We start from the raw sequence: 24,735 nt of genomic DNA on the forward strand, positions 1-24,735 counted from the left end.
AATTTTATTTGTAATTGTCATAATTGAAGTTTTGCCCATTATAATAACTTGTAACGTGTAATTGAGCACAATTGAAGTTTTGTCCATTGAAATAACTTGTAATTGAAGTTTACAAATTACAATTACGTGTAATTGTAATTAAGGTATTACTACTTACAACCTTTATGTAATTATAAGGAACAAAATTCACTCTTACAAGGAAACAGTATTTGACAAAACTTCAATTACATGTTATTGTAATTGGCATAACATCAATTACAATTGCAAATTATTGTAATTGGTTAAACATCCAATTGCATTTGAAGTAAATGTAATCATTACCCTCCAAGCCCGATGCCCGCTAACTATGGGCTAATGAGTACAATTTCTGCTAAATCAGCTCTACAATTTTAACAAACGGACTGAAGCATGATCGTATTGGTCACTGCACTACCCTACAAAAGGTTGGCAGTACAATCATTAGGGCAGAAATCAAACTACATAGTAGCTTCACGGAATTTTAAAAGCTTATTTTAGACCAGAATGCCGAAAATGGACGACTCCACCGCGAACACTGTCCCAAGGGTTGACATCATCTCAATCTACACTGATGGTTCGCAGACAAAAAGAATCACGGTTTTGGGAATTTTCTTCAAAAATTTTGATATTCTATTGTCTCAGACAGAGATATATGACATCGATACAGTCGCGAAAAGAATCCGGGAACTGAATTTCGAAAATTCGACTATACATATCTACTTGAACAGCTTTGCAATTATCAAGTCTCTTAACACCATGGTTATTAAGTCGATATACCAACTCATTTCCAACAGAGTCAATCCTCTGTTCGGAATCTGCACCGAACCTACCCCGAAGTATAGTGTTCATCAGTCTTTTAATCACAATCCACTTTTTCCGCAAATTTAGGTTTAATCTACAGTCACTAGGTGGATCCCGAACGAACCTAAATCAACTGCATCTCGAAAGATATAATAATAACTCAATTAGGCTTCTCATGGGTATAATTACTATGATTGGACATATGTCGGAACGAATAGGCTACTGTAGAAGTTGTTTAAATGAGAATGAACAGATATCGTTTCTACAGAGAATGAACAGATATCGTTTCTACTGTTACTTGGTAGAGGTTTTTCCATGATCTGGACTGTCGAGCATGTGAGTCGCATTAGTGGTAACACTAGTGTATGTGTGTGGCTAGAAATTCTAATCGCATGATCGAATTACTTACATACCCAGTAAAAACTTTAATTGCCATGTAAGGGGTTAAAATGCGGTGATGTCATTGGAGGCAAGTCTTACCACAAACGATTACAAGTAATTAGAAAAAGTTGTCATTGTAAATCGCATGAAAAAAGTGTACATCTTATATATCTTTACTGACAAGATTACTAATGAATTAGAAAGTATTTATATAATACATTATTAGTAAGACCTTATCAGACTACATCTATGTAATCCAGGCGATATCTTGTAGTCATTGCAAGGTATGCTGTTACGTAAGTAATTACAATTGAAAGTCATTACCCAGTTTTCGCTGGGTACGTATTTATACAATTTAAACTGACATGAAAATTCCCCAAATAACTATTTAATTTTGAAATTTACACTATTTGCCACTTTTTTCCATGTCGTCACTATTAGTTTTTCAACACACGAGTAATATTTGTATTTGGTATTTATTTTTTTCTTTTCTATACATTTTTTTTTGCTAAATGTACAAATATTTATACAGACCATATTGTTATTAAATTTAAATAAAACAAAATATATTTACGTAGATTTTCTAATATTTGTTTGTTAAATCAATTAGAAAATCACTACAAAATAACGTGTTAAATAATAAAACAAAAATGTTGCCCGAGATGGATGGTTGTGGTTGGTTGTGTCAACGTTAATGATGATAATGCACTTGCAACGTTAGACGGCAAATGTGCAACAATTTTGTTTTTACAAATTAGATACTTAAGGATAAATATAGAGTTTCTTAGATTGTTTAATGAAAACTTGAACTGTTTTGTTTTATTAAGACAAATAGCAACAAATTAAAATTTTGTTTTTCAGACTTATTTTTATTATTATTTTTACTAAATATTTGTTTATTTATCTAAGTTTTAAAATAGCTGTTAGTAACTTATTTAAATGCACTTTATAGGTGATGAATTTGTGTCAGCAACACTTCAATTTGATGTATTTGCATATAAAATTCATAATATTTGAAATATTCATACTCGTGTATGTATTTAGTCAATTTGACGTTCTCTTTGTATGTCTGTCTGTCTGTCTATTTAAATGGTTGTTGTAATGTTTGTTATTTAATTATTATGTCAAGGTTTTTTTGTTTTAACTTTCAGAGAATCTATTCTCTTTTGAAAGTTATTAACATGTCATCTTTTGTTTTAATATCATCATCATTATTATTTACAAAAAAAGCATTTTTTCAAAAAATAAACACATAAAAATCTATAAAACCGTATGTGTACATACATATTTCAAAGATACACGAAAAAAAACATTAATAAAAAAATATTTAATCGGATAATAATCAGCATTAAGAAATCTGCAACATTCATTGCCAATTTGTATTACTTCAACAACATGTACGAGTAAATATGTTTTTTACTTGTTTCTTAAAATTTTTATTAAAAATGTTTACATGACACCTGTTACTCATACATAAAGTAAAACTCACTCCCCTTTTAATCTGATAACTACTGTGATATAATGAAGGACTTATAATAGGAAGTTAAAATGAAACAAATTGTTAAAAATTGTTCAGATTTATCAATTTTGTATTAAACATGTTCAGCTTTTGCCTAAAACCTTTTAATATTTTAGATATTTCTGTAAGAAATCAAAGAAATTATGAAATAGTACCGGCAATTAGCCAATTTCATTATTCGTAATTTTTGCTAAGGGCACTCAATTAATACTACTTCAAGCTGTCAAAGAGTTGAAAAAAAACATATGAATATACCAAAAATAATGAGTTTTTAAGCTTCTGAAAGAAGAAAGAAGACATGTCAGATGTTAAGCCTTATTTTATAGCTAATAGGATAGACTTTCTCAAATTTCATGATAACTAAACTCCCAGATATGATGGAGAAATTCTAATCTCAGATATGGATTTAATGGGAGTCAGTTCTTTATAAAAGTATAACTTGGTCTCTTTGTCGGTCTGTGTTATCTTAAGAAAATAACTTTAATGTTAACAACACAGACCTTCATAAGATCATAATTTGAACAGAAGGCAAAACAGAGGGACTAATTATAATTTATGTTGAATCTGTTTCGTAATTCTGTGTTTTTAACCCAACAACCGATATTATAAAGGAATGACAAATATCTGTTGCATTAATGAAGAAGAAAATCCGTCTTCAAATTCAGCACTGCTTAAGTCTTTAGAAACGTCTAACTTGGTCTCATGCTTTCGACTTTTTTAAATTTTGTCAGCATTTGTAATCAAGGGACAAAATGAAAACATGCAGATTCAGTATCAGGGTATCATTTAGATACTATATCTCGAAGACTTAAAGAATCATTCGTGATGTATAAATCCGAGCAAAACTGAACTTGTACTTTCCTCTAGAAAGCCGATATTTTTACAATCTCGCATTTTGGATAGTGGGAAATGCTCGTTTTATGAAGAGGATAAAAATGTACGCTTACAAATGTCTATTTCTATGGAGACATTGTATGGCGGAATGCTCTTGACCGGAACTCAAACAAACATACTTCTGGACAAAGCTTTTAGTAGAATATCAATCACTTATATGATCACATAGAACAACATCACAAAATTTCTATTCCACTTTTTTAAACTGGACTTAATTGAATTGGAAAATAGAAATAACCACTGCTTTAAGATTTACTGTAAACAAAACCTTAGGGACACTCGAGTATATATATGTATGTAGTCTCCAAGGTAATATCGCTTTTTGAATTCCTAAAATTATATTTTAGAAGATATTTAATTTAAATATCTCAATCTTTTATTTTAATAAAGTGAGCTTTGCTATTTTTATCAGAAAAACGTGAATGTCCAACATAGTTAAACAGCTTAGACTGGAATTCAACTGGCAAATGTGTAGAGAAAATTTGTTTCGGATAAATAAAATGTTATAGAGCTTTCTCAAACAAAGTGAAATAATTAACAAACATGACAAATATGACCAATGCTTTATTTAAAAGATCTCCTAAAATTATATTGCCTCCAATGTTGTTATCCTCACAACGACTTCAGTGTTTGACATGATGAGGGAAGGAGGAGTCTAAAGACTAGACTATAGACTAGTGTACATACTAATATCTATCCTAAAGTGATATTTGTGTCAAGTGTAGAATTTTAAACCAATAAGTATTTCAATAAGGAAATAAATTTAATATTGTAAAAAAAGGGTCATTGGTGTTCTTTGAGGTGCTACTTTTGAGGATCGAATTGCAAAAAGAAAAGTAAACTGTAGCAATTACAAATAATGTGTTATTGTTCAAAAACATATTACAAATAATTGTAATTGGAAAAAACTATTACAAAACTTCAATTACAATTAAAAGTAATTGTAATTGGACTGTATTTTAGACAATATATAGGACATATGGTGCTTGAATTAATAGTTATATTTTCAACTATAAAAATTACTACTACTAAATAGGTACATATATTTTTATTGCCCTTAATCAAATCAAAGTAACAGCAATTTAATGTCCGTTTGAAGTATATAGGGTTAGGTTAGGTTGATAGGAGGATGTATACTACATCAAATCGAAAGAAATACACCTAGGCCACAATCGGGCCTGTTGTGCGGTCCTTATCATGAAAAAAAGGGAACTGAATAAATTATTTTCAGTGTTCAGAAACTCCGTTTCCTAAACGTAATTCCTAAAAATCTTCCAATCAGTGTTAGTCAGGAATGTTATTTCCGGAACAACATCACTTCCAAGATACTTGGACATAATTTCGACGAATGCCTGGCAGTGGCAAAAAAGTGCTCCAAAGTTTCACTGTACACTCCACATGCTCTACATACGTCTAAATCCGCACGTCCAATTTTGCATAGATGTGTTCGTAATCCTGTGTGTTTACTCAAAATACATACTATCATACTAACGTCAGACTTGCTCATTTTGAGGAGTTTTTCCGTCTTACTCTCATCAGGGTCACCTCATAAGATCTTCGTGGTTCTACCCACTGTTTCATTATTCCAAGGGACCTTATGGGATTCTCTTACCTATATTTTTAGTTCAGCTTTTGTGGCGTCGATGGGTTCAGCGTTTGCCTCGAGCACCCTCCCCTTTAAAGCTATTACATTCGCTCTTTCGTTTTTTCGTTGAAATATATAAGAATTGTTAAAAATAAATATGTACGTAAGTTAGTAGAGTAGAAGGGGGATCATTCGCCATAGGGGCACATCTGTCAATGAGAATAACTTGAAAGTTATAAATAATGCGATTTTATCGCATTATTAAATTTTGTTTTAGTTTATCGATTATCTATCATCCCTGAAAATTTGAAACATTAACATTACATATGATGGGAGGCTGCCATGATTAATTGTTTTTCAAAGGGCTGTGAAAATATTTCACTGTGTGAACTTTTTGTGTTAACTTTTTTAGTTTTTGTGATAGAAAAAATATATTGGACAGTATTAGAATGTCAATAATAGTGAACAATAAGACATAATAAAATTTTCGATAATATAATTTGAAGCCCGAAAAAAATTGAAACTAAACCCCAGAACTGTCCGTGGGGCACATGCGCCAAATATATGTTATGCTTGTGATGTAGAAGAAAATTTGGTTAAAATATAGAAAAAATCAGTAATAATTTGTTTTATTTTTTTTTATTTTTTTTTTTATTTTTTTTTTTTTTTTGTTAAGTTTTGTGAAATAAACAATAAATATCTGATTTATTATACTTTGTTTAATCAATTAAGGTATAAAACAGCGAAATAAGTTTTTATTTTTGTATTTTTTCTTTTATTTTACTAATGACAAATCTGCCCCATCCCCTTGGCGTATTTACCCCATGGATGGGGTGGTATCGCCGTTTTTGGTCAGTGCGGAAAAGTTAAAAAAATATGTACATGAGGATAACTTAAGAAAAATTAAAAGAAATAAAACTAAAGCCAACATATCTAAGTATCCGAACCAAGAAAAAAATTAAGAATATGTACTGTGGTTTTAATTTGAGGCCGCCTCAAAAAAAGTGGCGTATGGTCCCCTTTCTACTCTATTTGTTTTTATTTGATGAAAATTTAAAAATCACAATGTGCTTGCACTTTTTCTTACTAGAATTGATCGATAATTTTATATACAAATTTGAAGTTGTTAAAAATAAATACTTTGATATTTACAAAACTGTGGTATAAATACTACATACGCAATCCCTATGAATGAGCTAATTTTAACAATAAATAATAACATATCAAGTTTTCAACCAACCTATTAAAAACTAAACAAATAGGATCTTGTTTTTTATATAAATTTTTTACAATTCTCTTTAGTTGTTGCAAGTAATTTTCTTACAACTATTTTCCTATAAATCACATTCGCTTAATTATAATTTACATTAAAGATTTTTAATTAAAATTAGTTTTATAGCTACTTTTAGCAACATCTTTCATCATTTCCAAAGTCCAATGTTTAAAGTTCAGCAATAAGTGATACAATAAGTTAAGAAATGAACAAAATATATTAATATAACGATATTTAAACAAATACTCTATACTCGTAATCGCACAATAAAATAAAATTAAAAAAAAAAAAAAACAAAAAAAAAAGTAAAAACTTGTTAATTGTGTATTTGCACTCGTTATGAATGTTTGAAAGAATTAAACAAAAAAAAAATTAAGTGTAAAAAACAAACATCATCATCCAGTGGGGCTTTTTTAATCTAATCTTAATGATAAGAATTCAGTTTATATAGACGACGAATTTGCTTATTAACATTAACAAATAATAATTTATTTTTAAGTGATTAAACTTTAAAGAAGTTGCATTTAGAAAAATGTTATTAATAGAACTAAAAGTAGGTTTGTGTGATGGAGAAGGATTTTTAATAATTAGAATAAAATAGTTCTAAGAAAAACTTGTAATCATGTAAGATGAAAATACAACTGAAACATGATAAATGACACGTTTTTGAGCCGCTTTAGAAGGGTCTATAGTATCATTAACGCATCGACAAGTTCATAATTAAAACCAGCTCCCTAATAAGATCCCATTCAAAAACAAATTAACTTTTAAAAAGAGTTCAATCTATAATTACCCTAGGACCCCAAAGAGGATTTCTTTCAATATTGGAGCTGATCCAAATAGTTCCATTTTATGACTGCTATTGTTATGAAACTTATATCTCGAGAGAAATTCATAAATCGGCAGACCTAGAGTCCGTTTTAAACAAATCCTCGTAAAATTTAATATAATATATATAAACTTTTATTCATAAACTCATATATTTCAAATTTCTATTGAAAACGCGATAGGATCCGAAAAATTATAAGATTCGTTCCCAACAATACAGTTAAAACTGTCATAAATCTGTTCTTCATATATCAATGGCTATAAAATTTTTCCAAGCTAATGTTGTAGAGTAAGTCCAGAATAAGCCAAATTGGACATAAACCCTCAAAAATAACTTTAACGAACATCATCATAGGTCATGCTGTAGAGTCTCTATCGGAGGGTAAAAAAGAAGTTTTCTTACTGGTTTTTACCGTTTTTTATACATGCTTCTGAAATTAGGAATCCAAAAAAGCTCTTTGCCGTAGATTATGGCCGATATGGGCCATATTGGACCCAAGCTCTCATAAAATAACTTTAATAATCATCATTTTCTTAAAGTTTTATAAAAGCTCTAAAATCTCTTTAGCTCTATCTTTCATAAGGTTACATAGTTAACGCTATCCTTCATAAAACCCTTTTAAGAATCAGTTTATCATTTATAAATCATTCAAAAATTATAGTTATTATATAAACGGAACTGATTAAAGTGACAATTACAGTGGTAGTCCGGAAAGTTCTTTAAATGTACGAGATACTATTATACCTATTATGCAAACTCAACTTACGGACTAGAGGAAAAGGAGCAGCAAAATTTATAGACATTGACTATATTGGAATATAAATAAGAAAAGGGGTCCGTAAAGCAAAGAACGATGGTAATATCTGCTGCAGGATGCGGGCCATTATTCTAAATGAAAAAAGGTATGAATTAAAAACAAGTCCAAAATCAGCTTTTGATTCTCGGCACCTGCTTTGATGTTGAGTATTTAAGAAATAAATCTTATATAAGTAGTATGAGTAGATCGTTAAAGTTCCGAGAGTAATTTCCTAATTACACTATTCAAGGAAGAATTATCTTAATCTGAAATTTCTTTTATAAAAAATTCTCCATGGCTCTTAATTCTAACTAGACAAGATGCTTATGTATCTATTCAAAAATAAAGTTTTATAAAAACTCACCTCCTCGATAGCTTCCTGTAGTGGCTTTCCAGCAGCCTGAGCAACAGCAATTGGAAGTTCGATAATATCGACGGATGCCAACGATGTTGGTCCATTTGTGATAATATTATTATTATTAACAATTGTATTGTTATTATTGATGGTTGTAGCCGATGTCGGTGTTGATGGAATGCTGGTATTAGAGGCGTTAATGTTATTATTGTTGTTGCTGTTGTTAATGGTCGTGGGTGAAGTTGGCGTTGAACTATTATTTGTGATGTTTAAGGAATTTATACTGTTATTTGTTGAATTTAAATTATTACTACTGCTACAACTGCTATTATTAACAGAATCGACATATGTGATGGCCAGTGGTGGTGATGAGGCGGTATTTGAGGCATCCGATGATGTAGATGTTGTACGATCCTTAACAAAGGTACCCTCGGGGCGTACTAAAATTTGTTTGGTACCAATTATCTGGAAAAGAAATAAATTGTTAATAAAACATTTTATTAATTTTTATAATACGAATAACATTAAAGTTGAATAAAATCCGTTATAATATATTGTTTATCTATAAAATAAGCATAAGTAGCTTGACCTAATTATCTTTTCAAAGTAACTAGTTGTTTTTTTTAGTATGTGGGCTTCAGTTATTGTTTAAGTATTATGGGTTTTTTAGAGTCATAATTCTAATAGTTAATAGTTTAAGATAATTTTTTTTTTGTTTGCGAATTTTATAAATATATTAATGAATATTTTATAAACAGTATTAATTTGTTTAAAATTCATTTATTTAAATTTAAGCTTATTTGATCATTTTTAATGTTTACGATAATAGTTTTCGTTTAAGCTTCTGTTTGGGAATATTAGAGATTTTTTGTTTGAAGTTTAATTATAATAGGGAAGAAGGGGGATCATGCGCCATAGGGGCACATCTGTCAATGCGAATAACTTGAAAATTGAGTAATCGATTTTATCGCATTATTAAATTTTGTTTTCGTTTATCGATTATCTATCATCCCTGAAAATTTGAAACAATAACTTTACATATGATGGGAGGCACCCATGATTAATTGTTTTTCAAAGGGCAGTGAAAATATTTCACTGTGTGAACTTTTTGTGCTAACTTTTTTAGTTTTTGTGATAGAAAAAATATATTGGTCAGTATCAGAATGTCAATAATAGTGAACAATAAGACATAATAAAATTTTCGATAATATAATTTGAAGCCCAAACAAATTGAAACTAAACCCCAGAACTGTCCGTGGGGCACATGCCCCAAATATATGTAATGCTTGTGATGTAGAACAAAATTTGGTTAAAATATAGAAAAAATCAGTAATAATTTGTTTTAATTTTTTTGTTAAGTTTTGTGAAATAAACAATAAATATCTGATTTATTATACTTTGTTTAATGAATTAAAGTATAAAACAGCAAAATAAGTTTTTATTTTTGTAATTTTTTCTTTTATTTTACTAATGACAAATCTGCCCAATCCCCTTGGCGCATTTACCCCATGGATGGGACGGTATCGCCGTTTTTAGTCAGTGCGGAAAAGTTAAAAAATATGTACATGAGGATGACTTAAGAAAAATTAAAAGGAATAAAACTAAAGCCTACATATCTAAGTATCCAAACCAAGAAAAAAATTAAGAATATGTATTGTGGTTTTAATTTGAGGCCGTCTCAAAAAAAAAAAAAAAAAACAAGTGGCTTATGGTCCCCCTTCTACCCTAATTGTGATAAAATGTAAATTTGCAAAATTGTTATAAGTTAAGTTAAGACTATTAACTAAAATATAATAATAAATAACTCGTGTCCCACTTTCATGCTGTTATTCCTTTGTCCAGAATGCAATTTACGGGTCTGCTCAGATCAGATGCCTTTAATGGCCTACTACTCGACATCAAGAATTACCTGATCCCTCTGATATGAATGAAGGCCTCAAGAATTGATGGGGGCATTACACTGTACTATAATGATAAACGCTAAAAGACTAAATCTTTGGACAAGATCGATCTATAATAAATTAAGACCATAGAACCAACAACTGAAATTGATTTTAAATTTACGACTCGGCATGGATGAATATAACACTTTTACTTGTATAAATCATTACATATATAGAAATGTAATGTTATAATTTCCATTTCCGTTAATACCCAGCAAACACACAGGTTTCAAAACTACGGTACAACTTTACATAATTAAATAACAATTGCAAAAAGAGAAAAAAATTGAAAGTTAATTTAACTGAATTTTTCTATTAAAGAAAAATTTAAATTTTCCTAAATATTTAAGTTTGCTTGGTAAGTCCATGAATAAAATTGTTTAGCAAGTATCAAGTGTTTTATTTAAAATTATATATATTTTGATTGTACATATGTATGTGTATTTTAAAACTTATTACATACACACAAATAAAATAAATTACGTTGAATTGTATTCAAAAAAAAAAACGACAAGACAATTTAAATTCAATTTGGTATGAAATTTATACAGAAACCAACTGGACTTGTTTGATCCAAGGGGACGACATGCAAATAGCTGAGGTGTTTTCTTTTTTTTTTTTTCTTCTTCGTTTCTTTTCTTTTTATACCGTATAATAATTTTGTACAGGTTTAACCCCAAAATCGAAACGACAATAAGCGTCTAAAATAGAATTCTTTTTTACATTCAGAACAAATTGAAACTTTTTTAGTTTTTTTTTATTTAATTGAAAATCACACTTAAAAAAAACAACCATCGCAAAAGTCATAAATATTTCATTATTTAATGCAAACATTACATTTGAAAAATATTCTTATATATAGATATATATTTCAGAATATATGTATAAAGGTATTATAACAGCTCTTTCGATTTCAATTTGGAATTTAAATAGAAATATTTGCTGTACATTGACGTTGACAAAAATATTCCTTAACGAAATGTAAAGTGACGTAAAAGAAATATACATATACTTATACAAAAACAATTCATTTTTTATATAATAATTTTAAATTTAAACAATAGAAACTTGTGTATCCTGATATGAAACCGCAATTATTTATTTTTAAACTTTGTATAAATTAATATAAACATTTTGTCTGTTTTAAGTCATTTATAATTTAATATAAATAAAATATCTTATTAGTCCTGGTTAACTAATGGTTAGATCATGAATGGCTCTATGGATTATTTGACATTAACATAGGCAAATATACTTGCCATACAATTTTTAGTATATGTATCTGTTTAAGTGACAATTAGGGCAAATCTGTCAACTGATCTTGAAAACACAAAGGGATCTATTTCCTCTTCACTTAATTTTAAGAGGTTAAGAAAGGGACTGATTTATCACTGAAGTTTTTTGATTTAATATGATTTTCTACAAATCTTCTTCAACTTTTTCCTCTGTGCCCAGATAACTCGACCTTGCTGTTGCTGATCTTATCGACAGCTCTTTCCCTATATAAACACAAAATTATATTCTGTAACATTCTCTTTTATTTCCAGCTCTGTCCCTCAAATTACCGATATTTTGGTGGTCGGTAACAGTTGCCTATTTTTTGCCCATTCTCCTTACTTTTGCTTTGTTAAAATTATGTTTTAAGGCTGACGTGACTTGAAACAACCCTCGAGTACATTATTCACCAATACTATGTAAGACTTATATATACAAAAGTTGTATTCGGAAGGGGGCCTTCGATATTTTCTTGAATCAGTTATTATTTTTATAATGCTTATTTTAATAAAAACTACTTAATCTATGAACGAGTAAATTTGTTATTCTATAAACTAGTCTATTCTATAGCTGAGCTATAATCGAATCCATTGACTAGCCTACGGACTAGCACATGGACAAGTCACTGAATAAGTTTATGATCTAGTATATGGACTAGTCTATTGATAGTTTTATGGACTATTCTCAGATTTGGTGTCAAACCACATTCCTAGAGAATATTATTACTTGGATACAGGGTTTCGACTTTTTTTTTGAAATTTTGACGACCTTTGTTATGGGCCTAGTCTAATAATGGCTTCTGATAATCTGTAGCTTATTTGCACATTCTTTTATCACGAAAGAAATCATGTAACCGATATCATTTTTTAATAATACACAAGATCTTTATAATTGCTAGGCCTATTATGGTAAGTGTTATGTTAATGGTGCAGCAGTATAAAAATCTAATTTTGACATCAAATATAATTCAGCTATCGCAGCAAATCTATTTTCGCATCTAGTTATTTTAATAGAAATCGATGCACAATCTCATACACAAACACTTTTACAATTCTAAATATAAAAAAATCATGTTTTAAATTTTTATTAACAAATTGACGTTAATTTTTCATGAGAATTTTGTTGTAAAACGGATAAGTCTTGAATAAAACATTAACAAGTTAATTTAACTATAAATGTATTAAGTGTTTTCTTTGTTATTAGTTTTTTTTTTTTAATAAAAAAAAATTGTACAAATTTTAACGTTTTCATTGTAATATTTTGAAAAAATAAATTGCATTTGAATATATATGTATTACATTTTCCAGAATGTATGCACTGCTTACTATCTAGAGATTAAGATAATGTCTTTCTTATCAGGCGTTAACATATTTTGGATTAGATAATAGTATAGTTTTTTAGTTTAATACTTCAATAAACTATTAAAAGTGTCAAATGAAGTATATTTTTTTCCAAAAAAAAATATATATATACTTAACACGTTGGGCGTTATTTAAGTGTTTCGGTAAATTTTCAAATCTTCGGTTATTTCAAATCCGATATACACAAAGAGTTTGGTTAACAACTCCACCAATTCCGCATGTGACGTATTAATAAAATTTGTGTAGAAAATTTTCGAAAGAGGGAAAAACATAGACCTATAATCAATAACAATGTCTCAAACAATATACACGGATCTAGTAACAATATTTCTTTGTATTGAATAAAATAAATACAATATTTTTTCTAAGTATTGGTTACTAAAACTAAAATCTCAATACAAATTGTATTTTTCTAAATGTTATAAACAAAAAAAAAATATTAATTATCTTTGAATGTTGTTAACTGCAGTAGCTAAAATTTTGTATCTTAAAAATATTTATCCAATATCTGTTGTATATATACATACGAGCGAGTGTTCAAAGTAGTTGCAATCAACCACACGCAATTTCTTAATATTATTTTTTTATTATTATTTCAGAGAGAGGGGTAATGATCTTACTTTTAATTTGTAAGTTTTAAAATATTTGTAGGTTTTAAAATGCAAGCGCAAAAAAATATATAAATGATTTTTATCATTCTAAACATTTTATTTTTTAAATTTTTTATTTAACAAAAAATGCAAATAAGTAATTTGCAAGTTTTATATTTTGTTGCTAAAAGTTTCTACACCCAACAGTTTTATTAGAAGTTAGAACACTCTTTTTTAGAGAGAATTCTTCTCAAATGTCTTCATATTACTTAAGGTATTTGTTTACCTTACATTACCCCAGTATTCAAGCGAGTAGTCAATCACTACTTTATTGACTCAAAGTAATATACAATGTAATCAAATCTATTTGAAGTAAAGCGTGATCGTTCACTTCAAATAGAGTTCAAATTGAGTTTAACTCATTCGTTTTGTCACCCTGCACTGCAGGATAATATTTAACGGCTTAAACGTCGATGATGCTTAACATTATGTATGAATGGAATTGTGTGATCTTTAAGTTATGAGTCTGACTAATTTAAATAATTTCAGTTTTTTTATTTTAACTTGTTGTTTTTATTATTTTAATATTAATTCTAAAGATAATCAACACTTTGTGATTTTTTATCATACATAATTGAAATGTACATATTTTTGCATTTTTATGATTATTTTGTTGGTTGAGTAGTCGTATAATGCAGAGACGCCTAAACGTCCCGACTTTTTAATTTTATATATAAAGTAGGCAAAGAGCCACGCCTACATACCAAGTATGTATAAAAAGTTTTTTTATTACAAAGTCCTAATATTTTGTATAAAAAAGTTTAGTATGCATAAGAACAATGGTGATATATTTTTCATAATAAAGCATTTATCTGGAATATTACCTTGATTCCGATTTATTTGAGCAATTTATTGACGAAAAACTAATTTTCTGAAAGAGGCTTTATATGGGGGATAGGAGCAAATCTGAACCAATCCCTGGATAAATTTATATTTATATAATAATTGTCTGTGATAAATTTCATTGCAATAACAGTGTTAATAAATGAATTGCGTATATTCAAGTCATTTTCCGAAAGGGGGCTTTGTATGGGAACTAGGGTCAAATGAAGTCCGATTATTTAGGAATTCGGCAATGTCATCAAGGCTTGTATAAAACTTAGTTGTGCAAACTTTTATTGAGATACATTCATATTATACAGAATTATGTGCTCAAAAGCCCTTTTCGGGGGGTTCAGTTGTATGGGGGCTAGGTGAAATAATGGACCGATTTTAACCATTTTCTTCCTTGGACCAAAATAATTTTATCAAATTTTATCAAATTATCTTGAAAATTGCGACTGTGATGTGCTTCTGAGTCGATCGGTATACTTAAAGGTGGGTGTAGTACTAATAGTTTAGTGCGTTACAAACATCAGTACAAACGCATAATACCCTTTCCTATATAGTGGTGTAGGGTATAAAAAGAGGCGTGGCAACTCCCATATAAATTAAATATAAAATTTCGAATATCTAGGATACTGTTAAAGGTAGAATTCTCAAATTATATAGAAACAACTTTGCATATATGTGAATATTAAAGGGAAAATTGGCTGAACTAACAAGGAGCGTCGTGGAACCTCCCATATGACACCCCATATCAGTTAAGAACAAAAATTCAATATCAAGTATCAAAAAATTCAATAGCAAATGGAGCGAAAAGAGAGGTAACTGCTTTTTCTTTTTCTTACGATTCCATTGCTTGTTGGAATACTAACTGAATGTGAAAACGTAATCGAAAATATTTTATCGAAATAATTTAGATTATTCTGAATAAAACTGAACTCCCTTACCGGCGGTCATCTCCGAAATAGCTAAATTTTATAATAAGGTTTTAACACTTTGTATAAAAGCTTTAATAGATATTATCTTAATATTTCATCATATATTGATAATTATAAATTGCATTTAGACAGAGAAAAATGTTAAGTCATTTTATTAAGAGTGCACACATAAACTAACATAACTTTTCAAACTTAACAAGTAAACTTTCTTATTTTTTTTTACAAATCAAAAAACTATGTTTTATTTACTTTACTCTCACTCCTGTTTTTGTTTAATTCTCAATAACATTTTATTATCATTATTTTTGCAATTATTTGAATTACTTATTTTTCACTTTATTACACCCTCTATTAAGTATACATATTCTAGATACTTATACATAGAAGAGACGATTAAGCAATGTCCGTCTGTCTGTCTGTTTGTTTGATCGTTTTTTTAAAACTTACATACTTAGTAAAGGGTCTATAAGATTCGGCACGTCCGAATATAGAACTCCGACTTGTTTAGTTTTATACTTATTTTTATTATAATCATTTTTTTAAAAAAACCTTTTTAAAACAAAGTTTATGGCGTCATTTAAAATTACTTAATGGCACAAATTTGCCACTAATTCCTATTGAACTTTAGCCTATTTTATATATTTATAATAGAATAAATTCCATTGGTTATGCAAATTATTGGTAATTTTTTTTTAACTAAATAATTTTCAAAGTGGACTTCGTAATTTAGCTACGTTGGCAAAGAGATTTTTATGGTAACGAAGAAAACGTGGTATGCAATTGTAAATTTTTTGTAACATTATAATGGATTTTTTGAGAAAGACATCATATAAGGAATTGGGTTTAATTATGGATCTATCCTATCCTAATTATATTGCGAGTTTAATAATTATATCACAATTATAAACTATGTGTTTAAGTTATTTCCTTAAGAGGCATATTATAGGGTCTATAGATAACTGTGAACCCCATTCCTCATAGTTAATGTAAATACTGCATCAGCGTTTTAAAACGATTACTGTATAAAAAACATATTTTTGAGAGTCTAAGCAACATTCGGAGGTGAAGGACTTTTGCTCGGGCTAAGGTGAAATTGAAATTAATACCAAACAAACGAAGCCTATTGAAAATGGTTTAAATTGATCTATCATTTTTGAAGAGAGCTCTTTTTAGCTCTCTTCAAAAATCTATTCACCTAAGCATATATTAAAGGTAACCCTGCACAAAGAAATATTCACCTTACACCAGTGATCTATCGTTTGTTAACATGGTCGGTTTTATTAGAAATACCGGCTGGTTTTCATTGAGAGAGAGAGTCAATTAAATTAAGAAGAAAACACATTCTCTCAACATAAGAAAATGGTGATTTAAGGGGAATAACGATGGGACACAAGGCCTCCAAGTGAACTCGCTAACTAGCGAGCAACCCGCGTAACCTAAGCCTAAGCGTTTATGACAATTATAAATTGTGCATTGATCAGCTATCATTTGACTCTAGCCCTTATACAAACTCATCTTTAAAAATGCCTTAAATATCCATAATTGACTTATAACATTTAGTAAAGTAACACCATGAAATTCAGTTGCGTATTACCATTATTAAATATACCTTATCAATAAGGATCCTATTGGAGTTTTTGTCTTAAAATCATACAGAATCTCGGAATATGTATATGTCTATATATCGTTATACCTCTTAATAAGACTATTACTTGAGTGTTTGTTATTTGAGTGAATAAGTACTTATTTAACTCCCTACTTGTAAGCGAGCATAATAAGTACTTGCATCCAATGACATCTCCTTGTTAAAAAAATGTGTTAAAATACCTATTAATAACTTGAGAAAATAATCAAGAAAAGCCATGATCTTAATCACCGGTTATCGTTCAATATATCGTTTCGATAAAAAATAACAAGACATTGAAAATATAGGGGTTATTCTAAAATCTATATTCTTACAAACAAAGAAAATAATTAAAAGTGTTTAACAAACATTTAGCAAAACCAATCAAATAAAAACATAAAGTGTTGCTAATTCAAATCTTTTTCAATACAATTTTCACACGTTAAGATTTTTTTTTGGTTGTCATAATTACAATATTCAAAAGAAGCAGTTTTTTGCTGGTTGTCCAAATAACAAAGCATATGACTGAATAAATATTCAGTAAAAATTTCAGGTAAAAAGTACAATAGGGAGGCTCGAATTATAAGCAATAGAAACAAAATAGCAAAGAATTTCTTTTAAAGTGAATTTTGAAATGTTAATAGCAAATTTTAATATTTTCTATAAACATTTGTTAAATTTTGGATCATACTAATGTATCCATGTACAATATGCATCCAAACATTTATAAAATAAATATACATATGTGTATATGTGTTACTGTTATTATAGTATTTGTGTCATTTTTCGAATTGATATGAAAATGGCCAATAATTGGTAGTTAATTATTATATAGTTATGACTTCAATCATGACAATTAAAAGTAATTATCATAAGTGTTGTTTGTTATACTTTTACACTAAAATAAACTAATACCAAAACATTTACATACATCTACAAATACATAGAAGTTTTATATTTATATATAAATATAATTTTAATATATTTCTTTATTTATTTACTTTTACGTTTGTTGTCTTTTGTTTTAAAAATAAAAATGTTTAACTGCATTTAATTTTTTTTTTGTTTCTTATTTTTAATTAATTTTTAAACAACATTGCAGTATTAATCATAAGTGATAAAAACAAATCATATCATATTATTTCGGTTAAGTAAACAAATACTCGGTTGCGTACGTGGGACTTTAAAAATCAAATTTAGTTAAATTTGTTCAATAGAAATGTTATAAATAATAAACAATTAATCAACTCTATTGTGAGTTTACAAACTTGTTTTATTAAATTTTTATATAGTTTTTACTATTTTTTTCATCTTAACTTATTCCTCTAATTTGACAAATAAATGTCAAATGCTATGGAATTTTATAAAGAGTGATGCACACACTAAAAAGCACTAATTTGCATAATTAATAGCAAACAATTATTGTAATGTGCTTTTTTGGTATGAAATAAAATACGAGTCAATACCCACGGATTGAAAGTTTAAGGAAAATTGTGTTAAAACTATTATAATTAACTGTGTTTTAATAATAATTATATTCGTATGTGATGTTGTGAAAACAGAATGTTTTTAAATAATTTCTTACTTTACAGTTTTTTTTAATATTATATTTAAAAAGTATTCTATAGTTGAATTTAATGGTATTTTACAAATTTTATATTGTTGGACAGTTTGGCACAAATTTCATAACGCATAAAATTTACTCTGCCGCCTAGTCTATAGTCTAGTCTATAGTCTAGTCTATAGTCTAGTCTATAGTCTAGTCTATAGTCTAGTCTATAGTCTAGTCTATAGTCTAGTCTATAGTCTAGTCTATAGTCTAGTCTATAGTCTAGTCTATAGTCTAGTCTATAGTCTAGTCTTTAGTCTAGTCTATTGTCTAGTCTATAGTCTAGTCTATAGTGTAGCCTATAGTCTAGTCTATAGTCTAGTCTTTAGTCTAGTCTATAGTCTAGTCTATAGTCTAGCCTATAGTCTAGTCTATAGTCTAGTCTATAGTCTAGTCTATAGTCTAGTCTATAGTCTAGTCTTTAGTCTAGTCTATAGTCTAGTCTTTAGTCTAGTCTATAGTCTAGTCTATAGTCTAGTCTATAGTCTAGTCTATAGTCTAGTCTATAGTCTAGTCTATAGTCTAGTCTATAGTCTAGTCTATAGTCTAGTCTATAGTCTAGTCTATAGTCTAGTCTATAGTCTAGTCTATAGTCTAGTCTTTAGTCTAGTCTATAGTCTAGTCTAGTCTATAGTGTAGCCTATAGTCTAGTCTATAGTCTAGTCTATAGTCTTTGGTCTATAGTCTTAGGCTATATCGTGTAGCCTATAGTGTAGTCCTTAGTCTAGTCTTAAATCTACACCAATTTCTTTAGCTTAGTTGTGAAGTAACAACACAGCATTTTCTTTTACACCACTGATTTTATAGTCACTACATGGGCCCTCTTCCGATGCCGATATAAATATCGATACAAATTTTCTGTATAATTCAAACAAGTTAATAGCAGTAATAAATGCCGAAAATATCGATCCATAAATTTACGGTACATGCTTCAATTGTTTTTAGAAAAAAAAACATTGAAATCTGAAGTTAGCTTTATTTGAAACTAATGAATTAAAACCGCTTTATTTATATCATTGAGTGTAAAATGTATTAAACAGTTGATAAAGAAATATTTTTTTTTCCTAAAATCAACAATAAAAATATTACATGTTAAGTATAATTTAAAGACATTTAAAAACATAACAAGTTTTTTTTTAAATATATGAAAATTCGTTTAAATTCTAACGACTTTTGAATTCTCAACAGTTTTCATATATATTTCTTACTTTTCTGTAATAAATGTGTAGCAAATATTTCATATTGGATCAAATGCATTTAATGAATAAATAGTCAATAAGTATTTTGTTGGTATTTATAGTACGAATACTAATAATGATTAATATCTCTATTGTTATTATTATTTTTTTGTTTTAAACTTTAACTAAACTAGTTTAAAATAAACTGATTTTTTTAAAACAATTTTTTTCTCTTAAATTGTTTTTAATTGTTGTGGCACAATTATGTATTATAAAACAATAAACTAAAAACAACAACAACAACTTAAAACCTAATGGCAGTGATCTTTTGATTACAAACAACATTTTTTTATTTTTTTTAATGAAAAAAAAATGTTGTAAGTTTTAAAACAATACAAAAAAAGTGAAACCTATTTTCCTGTCCAATGCAGTTATAATTATAAAATAATAATAAATATAAAGATGATATTTAATGTTGGAAACAAAACAAAAATTATACAAAAAATATTTTGGTAAAAACCAAAAAATTTAATGAACTTAAAATAACAACAAATATTTGAAAACAAACGGTATGTGAATATTAAGCAAAAGCCATTATTAACTCATTTAATGAAGCGATTTAAGATAAAAAATTATTAAAAAAAAAGGGTTTTAAAAAAGTTATAATTACATAGACAAAAATTGTATTTAAATATATTTTGTACAATAAATAAATTTATATAGACAACAGAAGATTGCAATTGAAACTAAATAATTATTTTATTTTTTTAAAGAAATTACAAAATAAAATTGGATGGCATTGAAAATAAAAGTCTGTATTGAGAGGTGAAATAAAAAAATAAATGAGACTGTGAGAATTTCAAATGTATGTCATTATAAAAAATAATGTATTTTGCCAAAAAGCCACTGAAATCCATAAATTTCTTGAAATATTTAAATTTTTAAACAGGTTTAATAAAAATGTGTCTGATGATAGCAGACTTTATGTGAAATTTATAAACAAAATGTCAGTAAACATTTCTTAAGTATTATGTCCTGACACCGAATTCCTTAAAACACCCAGTTTACCTTCCCCTTCCTCCATGTCAAATCCCTTTTCGTATAAAATGTATGAACTATGTAGAACTGAACCCTTGAAACACCCAAAAATCGATCAATACAAACATAATAAAACTTTCCCAACTCTCTCCCTCTCTCTCTCTCTCTCTCTTTTGATTTGTTTGAATGTGAGTTTTTTTATTAATTATTTAAATTTGTGCAAAAATTAATTAACGAAAAATTAACCAAAATTTTGAAAGTAGCAAATGTAGATATAATTTGAAGGAAAAGACAGTTATTAATTACAAATCTTATTTAAATATATGATCATAAATTAGTTTCTTAACAAAAATCATCAAATTTTATTTTCTCTTCCTTTTTTAACTAAAGTATTAGGTGGGTTTATAGTTTTCATCAAAATCTACTTTTTAATAAATTCTTTTTGAAAAAATTAATTTGAAAATGATGTTCGTCACATGGCTACCGCAGCTTTTCTTGACAAAGTTTCTTCTGGATTTTAAACCTTTGAAGTATTGCTGACCGTATGTCACGAAAAATACGTTTAATATTTCTATAGACAAGACTATAGACTAGAATATTCACTTGACTATAGATTAGACTATAGACTACACTATAGACTAGATTATATACTAGACTATAGACTAGACTATATACTAGACTATAGACTAGACTATAGACTAGACTATAGACTAGACTATAGACTAGACTATAGACTAGACTATAGACTAGTCTACAGACTAGACTATAGACTAGACTATAGACTAGACTATAGACTAGACTATAGACTAGACTATAGACTAGACTAGACTATAGACAAGACTATATACTAGACTATAGACTAGACTATCATCTAGACTAAAGACAAGACTACAGATTAGAATGTGGACTAGACTAGACTATAGACTAGACTATACACTAGACTATACACTAGACTATAGACTAGACTATAGACTAGACTATAGACTAGACTATAGACTAGACTATAGACTAAACTATAGACTAGACTATAGACTAGACTATAGACTAGACTATAGGATAGACTATAGACTAGACTATAGACTAGACTATAAACTAGACTATAGACTAGACTATAGACTAGACTATAGACTAGACTATAGGCTGGACTATTGACTAGACTATAGGCTAGACTATAGACTAGCTACAGTCTAGACTATAATCTAGACTACAGATTAAACTTTAGACTAGACTTTAGACTGGCCTATAGATTAGACTATAGAGCGAATTCAGAAATTTGCTTTAAATTACTACGATGTTCTCATGTATTTGCAAAGATCTACCATTCCATTCACCCTAATATTCATACGTAACCAAAAAATAAGAGTTTGAAGATGAAATCAAATAATGACTTTTCAAACAAAACGAAGTTTGAAACAAACAAATAAAAAAATTGGAAAAAACAAGAAATAAAATGTAATAAATTATTTAAAAAAAGTTTATGCAGATTTAATAATTAAAAAAAATAATCTGTAGGGGATTCACATTTCCGTGTAGGGAATATGGGACATTCCACGATGTTTAAAAAAAATAAAAAGTAGAAACTGACAATTTTAGATTCATTAGTTTTAAACAAAATTCTGTTCAATGAATCATATTTTAAAGAGAAAATTTTCCATTCCCAAAGGATCTTCTGACAAAAAGTTTTTTTTTATGAAACATTTTAATAGTAAACATTTAAGTTTCATTTGAAAATTTGCACTTCACAATGGAATAGCCTATATGTCAAACAAAATAGAAACATACATTATAAATCGAAAGACTTATTGAAAGCAAAGTTTTATCGGTGATTTGTTTGTTAATTTGAAATTTAGTTTTGTTCATAAATACATATTTTTAAGTCGTTGACCTTTGGGTCACATTTCACAATCCCCCTCTAGATGAAGTGAAGAAAACCAGCATAAAGATAAAATAAAATAGAAAGAAAGATAGACAGACAGACAATAATGGTTAATTTTGTAGTTTTTGTTATTTTATAAAGATGCCGAGCAACGTTTTATAAATATGCGGAATTTGTGGAAAATTTCACAAAAATCTAATCATTATAATTTTTTATCATGTGTGTGGCGGCGACGATTTCTTCGCAAAAATGTATGCAAAATCTATATATTTTGCAGTAATAAAACCAAAAAAAAGAAACAGAAACAAAATGTTTCAACAAATTTGTGTTTATGTATTTATTATAAAATTCATTTAAATAATATTTTATAGATTTGTATTGATGTTAGCATTTTATTGTTATTGTTTCAAGCTAAAAAATACAATATCAGTTATTAAACTACTGCATATTTTTATAATTTGTTTAAATCTTTTTTTATTAATAGATACAAAGTCTATTTTTGTCAGTAGTTTAAGATTAAATATGAATCTAAGAATTAAAATTGTGTTATATAAATTTGGGTGTTAATGTGTCTGACTGCCAAAAATGGTATTATCCATCATCTCAACACGTGTTGAAAACATATTAATCTTCGGCCATATATCATTCATCCACTCTCAAGGTCAGTTTTTGCACAAAATTTTTTTTATATAACAAATCCTATATGGAAACATAAATTATCTCTGTGAATGGGTCTTTGGCGTTAGGAACCGGATCTAGATCTAACACATTTTATAAATATTACAACATGTCACTTTGACATACCTTTTGGTCTTCCAGCTATGTAAACACGGTTGTCACATCTTACAACCTTGTCAAATCTGACAATGTTATGATAATGTTTTGACAATAAAAAGTTAGCAACAGGTAAGTTGTCAGTTCAGATGGCTGTAGGTTCAGTTGTTTTTTCTTTGCAGACAAAACATTTATCTGCCAACAAAATAAAACGATTGTTAGATGCCTGACAAACTTTTTGACAAAGTTGCAAGACAAAAATTTTAAGTTCACACGGTTGTTAGACATTTTCCGAACTTTTTTGCCAACGTTGTAAGATCTAACAACCATTTATAATTGCTTCAGTGATATGATTCGTCTGTCACTTTGGCATAATAATGTCAATCTTTTTTATGACAATTCTTGTAATTTCACAATGTTGTTAGACATTTTAAGAACATTTTTTCTACCAACGATGTAAGATCTGACAACCATGTATATATTGCTTCAATATGATTCGTGTTGTCATAATATTGTTCGTCTTCATATTACACATTATATGAAGATTTTGACATAACAATGTCAAGATCCTCTGTATCCTCAGCAATATGATAACATTCGTCATAATATTGGCATAAAATTAAAAGTGTTTTCTACTACTACTTGGGAGCAGTTATCAAAAAACATCTATAAATATGTATATAAAAGCACAGGTCCAATCAATGTCATTAAGAAAAAATAGTAAAAAAAGCAAATGGCTAATAGATAATTTTATTTAACCTATTTTTTGTGTTTTTTAAAACACGTTTTTAAAATTTGCAGATTTTTATAATATTGCAAAAAAAAAAAAAAAACAAAAACTATGAATACAAAAATGTATGTAAAGACATATCTATATATGATTTTGTTTGTTAAATATGTATTAATATTATTTATGTCTTATTAAATTTATGACTTATGTTGAAAACAAATAAATTCAGATTTAATACCGGATTCTATAGATTTGCTAGTTGGAACTATAATTTCGGTAACTTAAAAATGTATGTGTAAACAAGGAAGTTGGTGAGATATAAAATATTTATTATCTGCTTAGATAAGATTCTCTAATTATAATCGAGTTAATTGCAGACTCGATTATAAATAATACCAATATTGTAAAACTTGTCATAATAAGTATGAAAATTGTAGCAGAATCGGTTAATTTGAACCAGATT

General features: G+C 28.0%; 1 protein-coding gene across 5 annotated transcripts in view; it reads right to left on the bottom strand.

Moving 5' to 3' along the window:
- LOC111677490 (RNA-binding protein fusilli) overlaps positions 1 to 24,735 on the bottom strand; it is a 71,000-nt gene that overhangs the window by 24,808 nt on the left and 21,457 nt on the right. For all 5 annotated transcript variants that reach the window (XM_046954899.1, XM_046954900.1, XM_023438613.2 and 2 more), the window contains exon 3: positions 8,461 to 8,916. In XM_046954899.1, coding sequence (XP_046810855.1) covers positions 8,461 to 8,916 — 456 coding nt within the window. The remainder of the gene's footprint in view (positions 1 to 8,460; positions 8,917 to 24,735) is intronic.

Source organism: Lucilia cuprina, chromosome 6, assembly GCF_022045245.1.
Source record: "Lucilia cuprina isolate Lc7/37 chromosome 6, ASM2204524v1, whole genome shotgun sequence".
NCBI lineage: Eukaryota > Metazoa > Arthropoda > Insecta > Diptera > Calliphoridae > Lucilia > Lucilia cuprina.